We start from the raw sequence: 16,735 nt of genomic DNA, 5'->3' as shown, positions 1-16,735 counted from the left end.
GATTTATTCCAGGGATGCTCGGAAGGTTCAATAATTGCAAACCCATCAATGTGATATGTCACATTACTGTGGTATCTCTCCCAATCAGATGGGAGAGCCCAAATGTGTGGCAACCCAAATGGGTGGAAGCTGGTGGCACAGGCAGTGAAGGGATTCACCTGAGGCAGAACAAAGGCAAGAGAAGTTTATTAAATACAAAACAAGGGAGCCATAGGCAGGACAGCAAATCAGAGATTGTCTGCAATGAGACAGTGAGAGAGGGCTGTATTTAAAGGCAGAAAGTGGGGTGTGTGGGTGGCTCAACCAGTTGGGCATCTGCCTTTCACTCAGGTCATGATCTTGGAATCCTGGGATCAAGCCCCGCACTGGGAGTCCCAACTGGTGGGGAGTGAGCTTTTTCCTCTGCCCCTCCTCCCATTCATACTCTCTCTCTCTCTTAGACTTTCTCTCTCTCAAACAGATTTAAAAAAAAAAAAAATCTTAAAAAAAATAAATAAAAATAAAAAATAAATAGAGGCGGAATGTGAGGAGGTATGAGATATATGGAATTTTCCTCTTTTTGCTACCTGTGCCTGGTTTTGAGTAGCCCACTGGCTAGTTAGGGCCTACTGATATTTTGAGGTGGGTCAAGGAATGGGCCTGTCTACATTCAGCCAAGTGGTTGGGGGTCACGATGGGCCCTTTAGCCTTAATCAAGTTTCCATTGCTCAAGCCTGTTAGCTAAAAGTATTATAAGAGGAAAACAAGTATTATAAGAGGGAAAACAAAAACTGTATGATCGGCTCAATAGGTGCAGAAAAAGCATTTGACAAATACAACACCTATTCCTAATAAAAACTCCCAACAAAATTGGTATAGAAAAAACATACTTCAACATATTAAAGATCATATATAAAAAACCCATAGCTAACATCATGTTGAATGGTGAAAAACTATTATTTTTTTCCTGTAAAATTAGGAATACGATAAGAATGCACACTCACACTGCTTTCATTCAACACAGTACTGAAAGTCCTAGCTGCAACAATCAAAGAAGAAATGAAAGGCATCCAAATTGGTAAGAAGTTAAACTGTCATGATTTGAAGCTGATGATATTATATATAGAAAACCCTAAAGACTCCATTAAAAAACTATCAGAATTGATAAATAAATTCAGTCAAGTTGCAGAATACAAAAATCAACACACAGAAATCTGTTGTGTTTCTATACATTAATAACAAAGTAGCAAAAAGAGAAATTGAGAAAACAATCCCATTTCTAATTACACCAAAAAGAATTAAATACCTAGGAATAAACTCAACCAAGTAGGTGAAAGACCTCTACTTTGCAAACTGTAAGATACTGATGAAAGAAACTGAAGATGACACAAACAAATGGAAAAATACACCAGGCTCACGGATTGGAAGAATTAATATTGTTAAATTGTCCATGCTACCCAAAGAAATCTGCAGATCCAATGCATACCTATCAAAAAACAATAATATTTTCACAGAACTGGAACAAATAGTCCCAAATTTTATATAGAAGTACAAAAAATCTCTAATAGACAAACCGACTTTGAGAAGGAACACAGCTGAAGTATTACAATCTCAGATTTCAGGATATACTACACAAAGACACAATAATCAAAACAATATGGTTCTGGCACAAAAACAGACACACAGATTCATAAAATAGCATATAGAGCCTAGAAACATATCCATGTCTATATGTTCGATTAATCTATGACAAAGGAGACAAGAATACACAATGGGGAAAAAAGTCTTTGCACTAAATGGTTCTGGGGAAACTGGACATTTTCTTATACCACACACAAAAAGAAACTTCAAATGGATTAAAAATCTAAACGTGAGACCTGAAACCATAAAACACCTGCAAGAAAACATAGGCAATAATATTGTGGACATTGGCCTTAGCAACCTATTTATGGATATGTCTCCTCAGGCAAGGAAAACAAAAGCAAAAATAACCAACTAGAACTATGCCAAAATAAAAAGCTTTTGCACAACAAAGAAAACCATCTACAAAACAAAAAGGCAATCTACTTAATGCAAGAAGATATTTGCAAATGATATATCTGATAAGGAGTTAACATTGAGTTTGTATAACTCAACACACAAAAAATCCAATTTCAAAAAAGAGCAAAGGGGGCACCTGGGTAGCTCAGTTGGTTAAGCATCTGACTTGGGCTCAGGTTATGATCTCAGGGTCCTGGGATCAAGCCCCATGTCAGGATCCCCACTCAACAGGGAGTCTCTTGTCCCTCTCCCTCTGCCCCTCCCCTTGCTCATGTTCTCTTTCTCAAATAAATAATTTTTTTTCAAATGGGCAGAGGACCTAAATAGACATTTTTTCCTAAGAATCCATACAGGTGGCAAACATACGCAGAGATACTCAACATCACTAATCATTAGAGCAATGCATGGGACACCTGGGTGTCTCAGTGGGTTAAGCCTCTGCCTTCGGCTCAGGTCATGATCTCAGGGTCCTGGGATCCAGCCCCACACTGGGCTCTCTGCACAGCAGGGAGCCTGCTTCCCCTCTTTCTCTGCCTGCCCCTCTGCCTGTAATCTCTGTCTGTCGAATAAATAAATAAAATCTTTAAAAAAAAACAAAAAATAATAATAAAACCACTAAACTATACATTTAAAAATGGTTAAGATGGGGGGGGGTCTGGGTGGTACAGTCACTTAAGTAGCCAAGTGTTGGTTTCAGCTCAGGTCATGACCTCAGAGTTGTAAGCTGAGCACCCTTTGCTCAGCAGGAAACCTGCTTCTCCCTCTGCCTGCTGCTTCCCCTGCTTGTGTACTCACTCACTCTCTGATAGGTAAATGAATCGATAGATAGATAGACAGACAGACAGATGATAGATAGATATCTTTTTGAAAAATAATAGTAAGATAAGCCCTGCATCAGGCTCCATTTTGAGCACAGATCTGCTTAAGACTCTCTCCCTCTGCTCCTCCCCACTATGGGCTCTTTCTTTTTCTCTCTGTCTCTCAAATAAATAATTCTTTTTATTAATGGTTAAGATGGTAAAATTGTGTTTTGTGAATTTTACAATAAAAAAGCAGTATCTGTCAAAAATTATAAAAATGTATACTTAAAATTGACATATACTCTTCTAGTAAATGATATACCAATAAAGTTTATCTTTAAAAAAAAGAACAAATAGAAAACCAGAATAGTTCTATAATCAGAAGCTGCACACACACAAAAAAAGGCAACACAAAATAACGAGGAAGGACTGAATTTTTAAGAAGCAATAAAGAATAAGGAAAAGGAAATTACAGATTGCCAATTTATTTCCTCTAGAAAAGAAATCACTGGTCCCAAAAGAAGCTCAATTCCTCTCGCACATTCAAATTGTTTTTTGGGGTTGAACTGTGCCTTAGAAAAAAAGACGTTCTAAACTCCTAACCCCAGTATCTCAGAATATTACTTTACTTGGAAATATTGTCTTTACAGAGGTAATGAAGATAAAATGGCATCAACAGGTAAGGCCATAATATATTATGATTGGAGTCCTTATAAAACCTGCAAATTAGGGATGCCTGGATGGCTCAGTCAGTTAAGTGTCTGCCTTTAGCTCAGGTCATGATCCCAGGGTCCTGGGATTGAGTCCCCCAATAGGCTCCTTGCTCAGCAAAGAGCCTGCCTCTCCCTTTGCCTGCCACTCCTCCTGCTTCAACTCTCTCACTCTCTCTCTCCCTCTCTCTCTCTGGCAAATAAATAAATAAATAAAATCTTTAAAACAAACAAACAAAACACTGGAAATCGAACACAGAAACAAATACACAAAGGAAAGACAATATGAAGACACACAGAGAGAACATGTAAACATATAAGATTTCAGTGATGCATCCAAAACACAAGGAATGCCTGAAGAAGAGAGGAGAGAGACAAGAACAGGTTCTTCCCTGATGCCTTCACAAGACCAGTGCTCTGTGCTTGCTTCAGCAGCACATACACAAGACCAGTGCTCTAACCCCTGAGCAATGGAGCCTCCGAGATGGCTTCAGAGGAAGCATGGCCCTACTGACATTTTCACATGAATTGTGAGTGGATTAAACAATCTAGTCAAAAGGCAGAGATTGCCAGAATAGATGAAAAGTCAAGATCTGCCACGTTATTTCCCTTAAAAATTCTTTTTTTTTTTTAAAGATTTTTATTTATTTGACAGACAAAGATTACAAGTAGGCAGAGACAGGCAGAGAGAGAGAGGGAAGCAGGCTCCCCGCTGAGCAGAGAGCCCAATGTGGGGCTCGATCCCAGGAGCCTGAGATCATGACCCGAGCCGAAGGCAGAGGCTTAACCCTCTGAGCCACCCAGGTGCCCCTCCCTTAAAAATTCTTATGTTAAAATCCTAAACCCCAGGGCGCCTGGGTGGCTCAGGTCATGATCTCGGGGTCCTGGGATGAGTCCTGCATCAGGCTCTCTGCTCAGCAGGGAGCCTGCTTCCCTCTCTCTCTCTCTCTCTCTCTCTCTCTCTCTGCCTGCCTCTCTATCTACTTGTGCTCTCTCTCTGTCAAATAAATAAATAAAATCTTTAAAAAAAAAAAAATCCTAAACCCCTAAAGCGATGGTATTGGAGGGGGCCCTTTCGGAAGTGATTAGATCACCACATGAGAGTGGAATCCTATAAATAGCACTCTTATAAAGGAGGCCTAAGAGAGACCCCTTCCACCCTTTGAGGATACAATGAAAAGATGGCTATCTGCACAAAGCAAGAAGCCCTCATACACAATGAAGCTTCTGGTGCTTTGATAGTGATCTTCCTTGCCACTAGAACTATGAAAAATAAATATTCGTTGTTTGTAAGCCTCCCAGTCTATGGTACTTTGTTATAGAGCAGCTCAAACTGCCAGGACAAGATCCAACTAAATGCCCTCAATGAGACAATTTGGATTGAAAGAAATAGGCTCAAAGTGAAAAGATGAAAAAAGGTATACCATGCAAACACCAAACTTAAAACAAATGGAGTATATCAATATCAGACACAATAGACCTTAAAACAAACAAAAATAGAGATAATGTGGGACATTTCATTGATAAAAGGGTTAATTCATCAGAAAGATACACCAATTACAAATATCCATACACTTAATAACAGGACAACAAAATATATTAAACAAAAACTAATAAAACAAAAGGGAGAAATTCAACAGTAATGGTTCAATACTTCAAAACACTTGACAATGGATAGAAATACTAGAATGAAAATCATCAAGAATAACAGGAGCCTTGAATAACAGTATCAACTAATTCAACCTAACAAACCACTACAGAACACTCCACCAAACAGGAAGAGAATACACATTCTTCTCAATTACACAAAACATTCTGCAAAAAGACTCAAGACCATATGTGATGCCATAAAATAAAACTCAACAAATTCACAAGAAAGGTGGGCCACCTGAGCAACAACTCAGTTGGTTAGGTGTCTATCTTTGGCTCAGGTCATGATCCTGGAGTCCCAGGATCAAGTCCCATGTCAAGCTCCCTGCTCAGCAGGGAGTCTGCTTCTCCCTCTGTGCCTCCCCTTGCTCATACTTTCTCTCTCTCTCTCCCTCTCTCTCTCGCTAATAAATAAATGAAATCTTTTTTTTAAATTTACAAGAAAGGAAATCATACAAAATGTTCTCAGACCCCAATGAAATTCAATTAAAAATTAACAACAGACAAGTCAGTCATGGGAACATATTATATAGCTCAGTGACTATAGTTAATAACACTGTATTGCATATTTGAAAATGGCTAAGAGAGTGACAGCAAATCTCAAAAGTTCTCATCACAAGAAAAAAAGAAACGTTTAACTGTGCACGCTGAAGGACCAACTAGACTTACTGTGGTGATCATTTCTCAATATATACAAATACTAGATCATTACACTGTATACCTGAAAATAATATAATGTTGTATCAATTATATTTCAATAAAAAATTAACAGAAGAAAATCTCTGAAATTTAAAAATATGCAGAAATTAAATTATATACACTTTCATAACAAATGGGTCCAAAAGATCTTATCTATCAGAAAATACCTTCAAGATTAATGAAAAGAACCCCACAACATACTAAAATTTATGAGATGTAGCTAGCTAATATAGCTCAGGGGAAATTTAAAACTATGAATGTCTATGTTAGAAAAGAAGACAGATCTCAAATCAATAACCTCACCATACACCTTAAAATTTAGAAAAAGAAGCACAAACTATTTCCAAAATAAGAACAAGGGGAAAAAAGATTATAGTAGAAATAAATAAAATAAAATACAGAAAACCAATAAGGAGAATTGATGAAATCAAAAGTTGGTTCACTGAAAATATCAACAAAATTAACAAATCTTTAGGAAGACTGAAAAGAAAAAGAGAGAGAAGACGCAAATTAGTAAATCAGGAATGGAAAAGAGATCATTAACAATATTACAGTAATTAAAAAGTTTATGAGAGAATATTTTGAATGATCATATGCCAATAAATTAGACAACTTACAAATGCACAAATTCCTAGAAAGGCACAGCTACCAAAACTGACATAAAAAAAAAAAAGAAAATCTGAATAGAGCTATAACAAATAAAAATTTATAGTTGTAATGTGAAAACTTCACACAAACACACACACATGCAAATGCTAATGATCAGATGGCTCATAGGTGCATTTGATCAAACAGTCAAAGAAAAACTGGCTGGCTCAGACAGTAGAGATTGTGACTATTCATCTCAGGGCTGTGAGTTCAAGCCCCATGTTGGGTGGCTCAGTGGGTTAAAGCCTCTGCCTTCGGCTCGGGTCATGATCCCAGGGTCCTGGGATCGAGCCCCGCGTCGGGCTCTCTGCTCGGCGGGGGGCCTGCTTCCCTTCCTCTCTCTCTGGCTGCCTCTCTGCCTGTCTGTGATCTCTGTCTGTCAAATAAACAAATTAAAAAAAAAAAAAAAATACAATCTTAGGGACGCCTGGGTGGCTCCGTCGGTTGAGTATCTGCCTTCAGCCCAAGTCATCATCCTGGAGTCCTGGGATAGAGTCTCACATCCAGCTCCTTGCTCAGCAGGGAGCCTGCTTCTCCCTCTGCCTGCTGTTCCCCCTACTTGTGTTCGTTCTCTCTCTCTCTGACAAATAAGTAAGTAAAATTGTTAATAAAAAAATAAAATTAAAAAAATACAATCTTAAAAACAAAACATTTAAAGAAAAATTAATATTGACCCTCCAAAAATGCTTCCAGAGAAACAAAAGGAAAAGAGAACACTTCCAACTCATTCTTCAAGACCTGTATTAGCCTGATTCCAAAGCCAGACAGAGAAAACATAAGAAAAAAGCAGTTCAGGGCACCTGGGTGGCTCAGTGGGTTAGGCCTCTGCCTTCAGCTCAGGTCATGATCTCAGGGTCCTAGGATCGAGCCCCTCATATGGCTCTCTGCTCAGCAGGGAGCCTGCTCTCTCTCTGCCTTCCTCCCTGCCTACTTGTGATCTCTCTCTCTGTCAAATAAATAAATAAAATCTTAAAAAAAAAAAAGAAAACAGCAGTTAAATTTCTCTTCTTAATGCAAATGTAAACATACTCAACAAAATCCTAACAAACTGAATCCAGCAACATATAAACGGGATCATAAATTAGATCAAGTGGGATTTATCCCAAGAATCAAAGTTGGTTTAAGATTTAAAAATAAAGTTATGTTATTATGTTATTAATACATTATATCAATAAAGGATACAAATTATGTAATATGAATGCAGAAAAGGCATTTGACAAAATCCAACACACATTCATGATAAAAAGTCTCCAACAAATTAGTAATAGAAAGGAACTTCCTCATCATGAAAATGGATAGGTATTAGTCTATCTGGGTTACTATAACAAAATATTATAAGGTGGGTGGCTTATAAACAACATTCATTTCTCATAGCTCTGGAGGCTAAGTCCAAGATTAGGGTGCCAGCCAGCATGGTCAGGCTTGGTAAAAGCCCTCTTCTAGACTGCAGATTGCTAACTTCTCACTGTGTCCTCACATAGTGGAAGAAACTAGGAAGCTCTGTGAGGTCTCTTATTTAGGCAGGAATCCCATTTATGAGTGTTCCACCCTCATGACTTAAACAACCTCCTAAGGAACCCATCTCCAAATGCCATCACACTGGGCATTAGAATATCTTTTTTTTATTGTTTTACGTTAGTCACATACAGTACATCATTAGTTTTTGATGTAGTATTCCATGATTCATTATTTGTGTGTAACACCCAGTGCTTCATGCAATCCATGCCCTCCTTAATACCCACCACCAGACTCATTCTTCCCCCCCACCCCCCCTCCCTTCTAAAACCCTCTGTTTGTTTCCCAGGGTCCATAGTCTCTCATGATTCGTTTCCCACACTGATTTCTCCCCCTTTGTTTTTCCCTTCTCCTAATGTCCTCCATGTATTCCTTATGTTCCACAAATATGTGAAGCCATATGATGATTGACTTTCTCTGTTTTACTTATTTCACTTAGCATAATCTCCTTCAGTCCCATCCATGTTGATCCAATAGCTGGGAATGTCAACATAAACATTTTGAGGGGACACAAACATTCAAACCACAGCAAAGCATCTATGAAAAACCTAGCTGACATGATACTTAATGGTAAAATACTAACTTTTTGCTCTGAGGGTGGGGGAAAAAACAAAGATGTCCATTCTCACCACTTCTATTCCACATTGTACTAGATGTTCTAGCCAGGACAATTAAGCAAAGAAAGAATATTAAAGGCCTCTAATTGGAAATAAAGATGTAAAACTGTCTTTATGAACAAAACTCCAAGCAATCTACTAAAAACTTCTAGAACTAGTAAGACACAGTCACAGCATATTATAGATCAGTTCCTATACACTAACAATGAACAGTGTGAAAACAAAGTTAAAAAAACAATTCTAGTCACAACAGCATCAAGAAGAAAAAAAATAAATAACCAAACACTGTGGAAAGAAATTAAAAAGGATCTAAATAAATGGAAAGATATTCATGTCCATGAATCAGAGGACTTTTAAATATTAAGGTGGGCAAAATCCCCAAATTAGTCTACAGATTCAATACATCTTCTATCAAAATTCTTGTTGGCTTTTTTGTTAAAATTGACGATCTGATTCTAAAATTCAACTAGAAATACAAGGAACCTAGAACAACCAAAACAATCTTGAAAAATATAATAAAAGTTGGAAGTCTCTCACTTCCCGATTTCCAAACTCAATGCCAAGTTGTAGTAATCGAGAAATAGTGGTACTGGCATAAGAATAGATATATAGATCAATGGAATATAATTCCAAATCCAGCAATAAATCTTTATATTTATAGTCAACTGATTTTCAACAAAAGTACCCAAAAAAATTGGTACCTATTCAACCAATGGTGCTGGGACAATTGCATATTCACAAACAAAAATATAAATTTGGATGCCTATCTCCTATCACATCCAAAAACTAACTCTAAATGGATAAAAGACCTAAATCTAATAGCTAGAATCTTAAAACTCTTAGAAGAAAACCCAAGATTAAATCACTGTAACCTCAGATTAGGCAACAGTTTCCTAAGACAACAAAAGCACAGCAACAAAAGAAAAATAGATAAATGAGAGTTTTTCGAAATGAAAAAATTTCTGTGCTTCAAAAGACAATATCAACATCAAGAAAGTGAAACACTGAGTAGGAGAAAATGTTTGCAAATCATATATCTGATAAAGACTTGTATGGATATCTGACAAAGACTAGTAGGGTGGCTCAGTTAGTTAAGCAGCTGCCTTGGGCTCAGGACCGTGATCCCAGGGTCCTCGCATCCAATCCAACATCAGGCTCCTTGCTCAGTGGGAAGACTGCTTCTCCCTCTGCCTCTGCCTGCCACTCTGCCTGCTATGTTCTCTCTCTGACAAATAAATAAATAAAATCTTAAAAAAAAAAAAAGACCTGTATACAGACTATAAAAATAATTCTTACAACTCAACAAAAATGGAAACAACACAATTTTAAAACGGTAAAGGATCTAAATAGACTATTCTCCAAAGAAGATATAAAAATGATCAACAACCACATAAAAAGATAACGTCATTAGGAAATACAAATCAAACCTACAATGAGGCACCATTTCACACCCATAGGGACATCTATGGAAGGAAGGAAGGGAGGAAGGGAGAGAGGAAGGGAGAGAATTAACTATTGGTGAGGATATGGAATCACCAATAGGTTTTTCATTTCCTACACACAATTTACTTGAAAAGGGAGAATAAGACTAAGTACCTTAGAAAGTCTCTGACATAAATTTAAGAACTTCAATTAGTCTTCTAATTCATGTGATCTCCCAGTAACTATAATTTTTACTTTACTACTCATTTTTTCATTCATTCACTATTCTAAATAAGAAAATTCAACGCTCTTTTGCACAGTAACAGCTTTTTAATCATTAACAGGTGTCCAATCCTAAAGTGCTCTAAATTTCCTTTAATTGTAATACGATCCCCCAAATATTTAATTCTAGTATAACCATAATTCACCATGACTAGTCCCAGAATTGCTAAGTTGAGCATCCTTCTTACTGCAGACCACAAATGATGAATCAAGCATTATTATCAGCTAAAGTTTATCAAGATGTTCCAAATGCACAAAAACAAGGAGTTAAAATGACACAGAATCACAGAAAGTCCAAGCTTGAAGAGAAACAGAATTGAATCTTGAATTCAGTCTTTGTATTTCAAAAGAATGGTAACTGAGACCCAAAGAGGTTAGATGAATCACCCATGGTCACACTATTTATACACAGTATAAGCCCATCTTATGTCATACACACATTATCTTACCTTTCTGGTGATGTTTTAGAAGTGACAGGACGTCCACGGACACCTTTTCTACTTTTATGGTCTAGAGATAGGACCTTATTTCTTAGGCTTCTTTTCCACTGGGGGAGGAAAAAGGGAATTTAATACTAAGTATGACAATATAACAATTACAAGGCATTTAAATTTGTTTTTATTTAGAAATTCAAGATAAACAGCCAAATAGGGCACAAAAGAAAAAAAGTGCAATCTACAAAAGCTCTTTTGCTAGTACAGAAATATAAGTCCACCAAAAAAATAGAAGATATTTTAAAATGTCAAGGTAAGTTTAGTTAGGAAATGCAACATTTTGAGGCTCCAAAGCTTACATAATCATACAATTTTGTAAGACTAAAGGAAATAAAAATTATTATATACCAAGTTAAATGGGGTCTGTAATTTTGAAGTTGCATTTATAACAACTGGAAGGGATTACAACTGGTACCCTATGAATTGCTAAACGGAAAATTTTAGGAGTCACATATCTTACTAAGAGGGTTTAGATTTAATCTGACTAGACCCAAAAGTTAAAATTATTTAATACAAAAGAATATGAATCTAGACAAGTAAATTATTTATCTTCTCTACATTAGTTTCCTTCTCTCCATTAGTTTCCTTATCATTAAAATGGACATAATAGTAGCTATCTCACAAGGACAGAAGATGACTACATATGTATTAAGTTTAAAACACTGTTTTCTTTAAAGAGATTTGTACACCTGTGCTTATAGCAGCACTATTCACACAAGTTAAAAGGTATAAGTGATTCAAGTATCCCATCAGTTAAAAAAAAAAATGGATACAATGAAATATTGTTCAGTCTTTTTTTTATTCAGTCTTAAAAAGTTAGCTTTGACACACGCCACAACATGGATGACCCTTGATGACTGTCGGAGAACAAAAAATATATATATTGGTCTCTGCCCCCATTTCCTGGCACAGAGCTCCTAAGACCCTTACAATTTCCTGGATTGATAGGAGGATCTTTTGTTACAATATTTGATCCTTGATCCCCATTCCTAACATAGGCCTCCTGAAACCCTTCTAATTTCTCGGGTGATAGGAGTGTCTTTTGTACTAATGAGGTTATTCTGGGTGGCCTCCTGGAAGGCTCCTGGATGAGGGTTGGTCACCAGAAAGATTAAGCCATAATTAGAAATTTGGAATTTTTAGCCCCACCCTCCATTCTCTAGAGAGGGGGAAAGAGCTGAAAACAGACTTACTAAGTCCTCCACATGAGGAAGCTTCCATAAAAATCCCAACAGTATGGGGTTCAGAGTAATTTCAGGTTGGTGAACACATCCACATACCACACCCGTGAACTGCACAAGGACAGAAGCTTCTGCACTGGAGACCCTCCCAGACCTCATCTATCTCTTCATCTATCTCTTTTCTTTCTCTATTTCATATCTCTATTCATGTTATCTCTTCATCTAGCTGTTCAATGGTATCCTTTACCATATTCTTTAATAAATTGATAAATATAAGTATTTTCCTGAGTTCTCCCAGAAGCTCTAGCATAAAGTAATCGAACCTGATGGGGTAGCTGGGAGAACCTCTGATTTATAGCCACTCCACCACGAGCACAGGTGACAGCTGGACTTCTGGCTGCATCTGAAGTAGGATGGAAGCATTCTTATGGGACCAAGCCCTTAACTTGTGGGGTCTGACACTATTTTCAAGTAGTGTCATAACTGAATTAAATTATAGAATACTCAGCTGGTGTCACAGAGCATTGCTTGGTAGGGGAAAACCCACACATATCTGGTGTCAAAAGCATTGTAAATATGATAGTAGTGTGAGAGTAAATGAGAAACAAAGGAGGAAAACTCGTTTTTTCCCAAAACAATGACATTAATACGATGTGAAAATAAGTCAGTAACAAAAAGACAGATACTATGTGATTCAAGTTATATGAAATACCTAAAATAGTCAAATTCATACAGCTAGAAAGTAAAATGGTGGTTGCCTGGGGCTGGTAGGAGGGAAATGGAGTATTGTTTAATAGGTAGTGTTTCACGTTTGCAAGATATAAAGAGTTCTGGAGATAGATGGTGGTAATGGTTGCACAACAATGTGAATGTAGTTCATGCCAGTGAATTGTACCCTTAAAAATGATAAATTTTATGTTGCGTGTATTTTGCCACAATTTAAAATAAATTTTTAAAAGATAAAAAAAATTAAGTAATGAAAAACAAAACACTGTCTTGAACATGACAGCCCTTGATAAACACCCTTTTTAATTCTCTAGAAATTATGTTATCTCATTATCACCATGTCCTCCATGGTATAAAACACATTTTATCAAAGGAAAGTGAAGTTTTTGACCAATGAACCCAAGTCTGTCTGCCATAAAAGCCTATGTTCCTCCCAATGCTTTAATTCTAAATTAGACAAATTCTCAGAAATGCCCCCATCATGATATCAACTTAAACACATTTGTCACTCTCATTTCACTACAAAATGTAAATCTATCAATATAACAAGATTAAAACTACTCTTCTCTCGATTTTCACTATCACTGTCTTAGTTCTGCCTCTTTTTATTTCTGAACAGGACTCTTAAAATGTTATCCTAATGGGATTCCCTGCCAATGGTCTCTTAACCTATAATCTAGCATCTGCTCCATCATGAAAGTTAAATCTTTCAAAAATTCAAATCTGATGTCACTCTTCTGCTTAAATTCTTACGTGCTTCTGACTACCTAAAGAAGGAAGATAATAATAATAATTGTGTTTTCATTTCTCACTTCGGCCTTCCCATGCATCTTGTATTCTGACAATACTAAACTATCCGTAGTTCCCTGAAAGTCCTATGCAGTTTCATCCTTGGACATGTTTCCTTACTAGAATATGCTTTACCCTCCCTAGCTCTCTTTGTCCAGTAAGCCCCAATTCTAGTATCACCAAGAAACCTTCCTCACCTCTAGCAAAGTAAATCAATCTCTTCTACAAACCATTATAAGCTTTGCATATCTCTATTACCGACAACACTTTTTTTTTAATTTTATTTCAGTGTTCCAAGATTCATTGTTTATGCACCACACCCAGTGCTCCATGCAATACATACCCTCCTTAATACCCACACTTCTCACAATTCTCATAATAATAATATTATCTGTTTACATCCACCTGCAACCAGCACTAGGAATGATTTGGCGTAAGGGTTGAACTCTCAGAACTACTGGCCAAGTACTTCCCTGTAAGTGGCTCACTAATCTCAGAGTAAATGCAACCTTCATAGGGCGCCTGGGTGGCTCAGTGGGTTAAAGCCTCTGCCTTTGGCTCAGGTCATGAACCCAGGGTCCTGGGATAGAGCCCCAAATCAGGCTCTCTGCTCGGCAGGGAGCTTGCTTCCCCACCCCCCTCTGCCTGCCTCTCTGCCTACGTGTGATCTCTGTCTGTCAAATAAATAAATAAAATCTTTTTTTTTTAAATGCAACCTTCACATTTTATGTTATTGAATTGTTTGTATCCCACTCATCATACCACAATCAGGTTGCCTTTTTATACAAAATGATGAAAGTACTAGTCTTTCAGAGTCTTTACAGTCTTTACAGAGCCTCAGATTCTGTACCGAGAAAACAACAAAAATATTATTCCCACCAAAGAGGGGGCAAAAAAGAATGAGAGTTTTAAACTATTACAAAAATAAGAAGAACTCATGGAGGCAAACTAGAGATAACTTTAATAGGAGGGAGATTTATTAAACTGTCATTAACTCTAAATTCTTGAATCCTACCATATCCAAGGGTAACCTGAAGTATATCCAGAGATGTTAGCAAATGAAAATAAAATTCACTTAGACTTTGATCATTTGTTTCTTATAGTTAATATCACATTAAAATATTTACACATTTTCTCTTTTTAAAAAATTAGTTAAGAATTGTAGGCTGGGTTAATAATTTGTATTTTTCACAGTTATGATTTGTTTTTCTTTCAGTCTATGAACCTATTATATGCAATCTCTGAAAAATAAAAATCAGATAACAAAGAATTCTCCTACAAACTGATTTTGAATGGGAATTTATTTCCATCATAATCTGAAAGGTACCTGACCACAAATAGGAAAGTTAAGATAGCATGAATAATTTTATTTTAAATATAAAAAAGTCTTTTAGAAGGAAAAAAAAAAAACTTTGTTCACACACAGGATCAAAGCATTCAGTAACACAAACTTAACCCTCTCATTCTAACAAGGACACCAAAATAAAATATTAAGCTAATGAAAATAAAATGGCCCACAATAACTACTAAAATTTTTCTTAGACAAAATCAACTCCACATGCATTCTAAGTGGTGTGGGATTCACAATCTCAACTGAGTGCTTCCTTAGATACTAAAAAGGGACCAAAGTTGTATCTTGAGGAAAATGCTGACTTTGTTCACAACTACCTACCCCTGTCACAGCTTATTATAATAAAAATGTATGATGACTTTCCAACCAATTGAGATTATTGGTCTGGATTTAACTTTATATTAAAATTTCAACTCTATTGATTCTTCATCCAGTTTCCAAAGTAAGCAACATGTAATGCCAACAATGAAAACACTTATAAAAAAAATAAGCTGAAGTTATTTGCTAACCAGTATCTATTGAGCCACTGGATGAATTATGGGGGATGATCTGGAGAATCCTGTATACTCTTCAACCACTTTTCCCCAGTGTTTTCCCCAAACAACTTACACGACTACAGGAAAATATATAACCAGGAAATTAATAATGAGACAATTTATGACTTTATTAAGATTTTACCTGTTTTATATGCAAACATTTGTGTATGAGTGCATTTTTAGTTCAGTGCTATTTTATCATATGTGCACATCTGTGCAACCACAACCAAAGTCAAGATATAGAACAGCTAGGTCACACATATCCTTTCTGCTACCATTTTATAAACACAGCTTGCCACCCTCCCTTCCATTAACTCCTGGCCTCTAAAGGCCCTGAGAGTTTCCCTAGCAAATCAGACATTTAAGTAAGAAAATGAATGCCATACTCTCTATTCCATTAACTAGAAGTGAACAATTCCCCATTCATCCTATAATTTAAGTATTGCATTGATAATGAATCCATATAATGGCAATACCAGAAGCCAAAAAACTAAAAACCAACATCTCCAATAAACATAGACAAAAATACTCAACAAAAAAATTAGCAGATCAAAACAATTAATACATGAAAAGAATAACACAATCCAGGCGGTTAGGGTTTATTCTAGGGCAGAAAGGTGATTTAATATTCAAAGATGAATCCAAAAAAAAGGAAAAAAAAGAGCCACTATACACCGAACACAATATGAAAAGTCAAGGGATACAGATACACCATTCTAACACAGATGAAAAGAAAGATAGAATAGTTATACTGATTTCAGACTCAACAAACTCCAGAAAAAGAAAAATTATCAATTTAGAAGGATATAGGGATAAAAAGAAATACTACATAATGATAAAAGGGGTCAATTCTCCAAGAAGACATAACAATCTTTAACATCTATGTGCTCAACAATAGAGCACCAAAATACATAAGGCAAAAATTGATAAAAATACAGAGACAAATAAAAGAATCAACAATTACAACTGAAGACTTCAATACCACTCCATCAGAAACAGTTCCAGCAGGCAGAAAGCAGAAAATAGTAAGGACTGAGTTAAACTGAACAACACCATCAATCAACTGTATCCAATTAACATTTATGAATACTTGTAGAGCATAAACAATGAATTTTGGAACACACACACAAAAAATTTAATTTAATTTAAAAATTGACTCAGTAAATTATACTGAGTGCCTACTACATGTTAGGCACTTGGTTTCCAAAGTAAAAAAATTAAGAGAATATACATTCTTCTCAAGCTTGTACACTAAGAGGGGAATTTATTGCATTGGATATATCTATTTTAAAAGAG

The 16,735-nt window shown here is 36.3% G+C and overlaps 1 protein-coding gene across 3 annotated transcripts in view; it reads right to left on the bottom strand.

Moving 5' to 3' along the window:
• Window positions 1-16,735, bottom strand: part of SENP7 (SUMO specific peptidase 7) — a 145,792-nt gene that overhangs the window by 82,526 nt on the left and 46,531 nt on the right. For all 3 annotated transcript variants that reach the window (XM_046003303.1, XM_046003304.1, XM_046003306.1), the window contains exon 4: window positions 10,812-10,909. In XM_046003303.1, coding sequence (XP_045859259.1) covers window positions 10,812-10,909 — 98 coding nt within the window. The remainder of the gene's footprint in view (window positions 1-10,811; window positions 10,910-16,735) is intronic.

Source organism: Meles meles, chromosome 4 (assembly GCF_922984935.1).
Source record: "Meles meles chromosome 4, mMelMel3.1 paternal haplotype, whole genome shotgun sequence".
Lineage (NCBI taxonomy): Eukaryota > Metazoa > Chordata > Mammalia > Carnivora > Mustelidae > Meles > Meles meles.
Note: the sequence above shows the minus strand (reverse complement) of the source record. Positions and strands in the feature narration are given on the sequence as shown.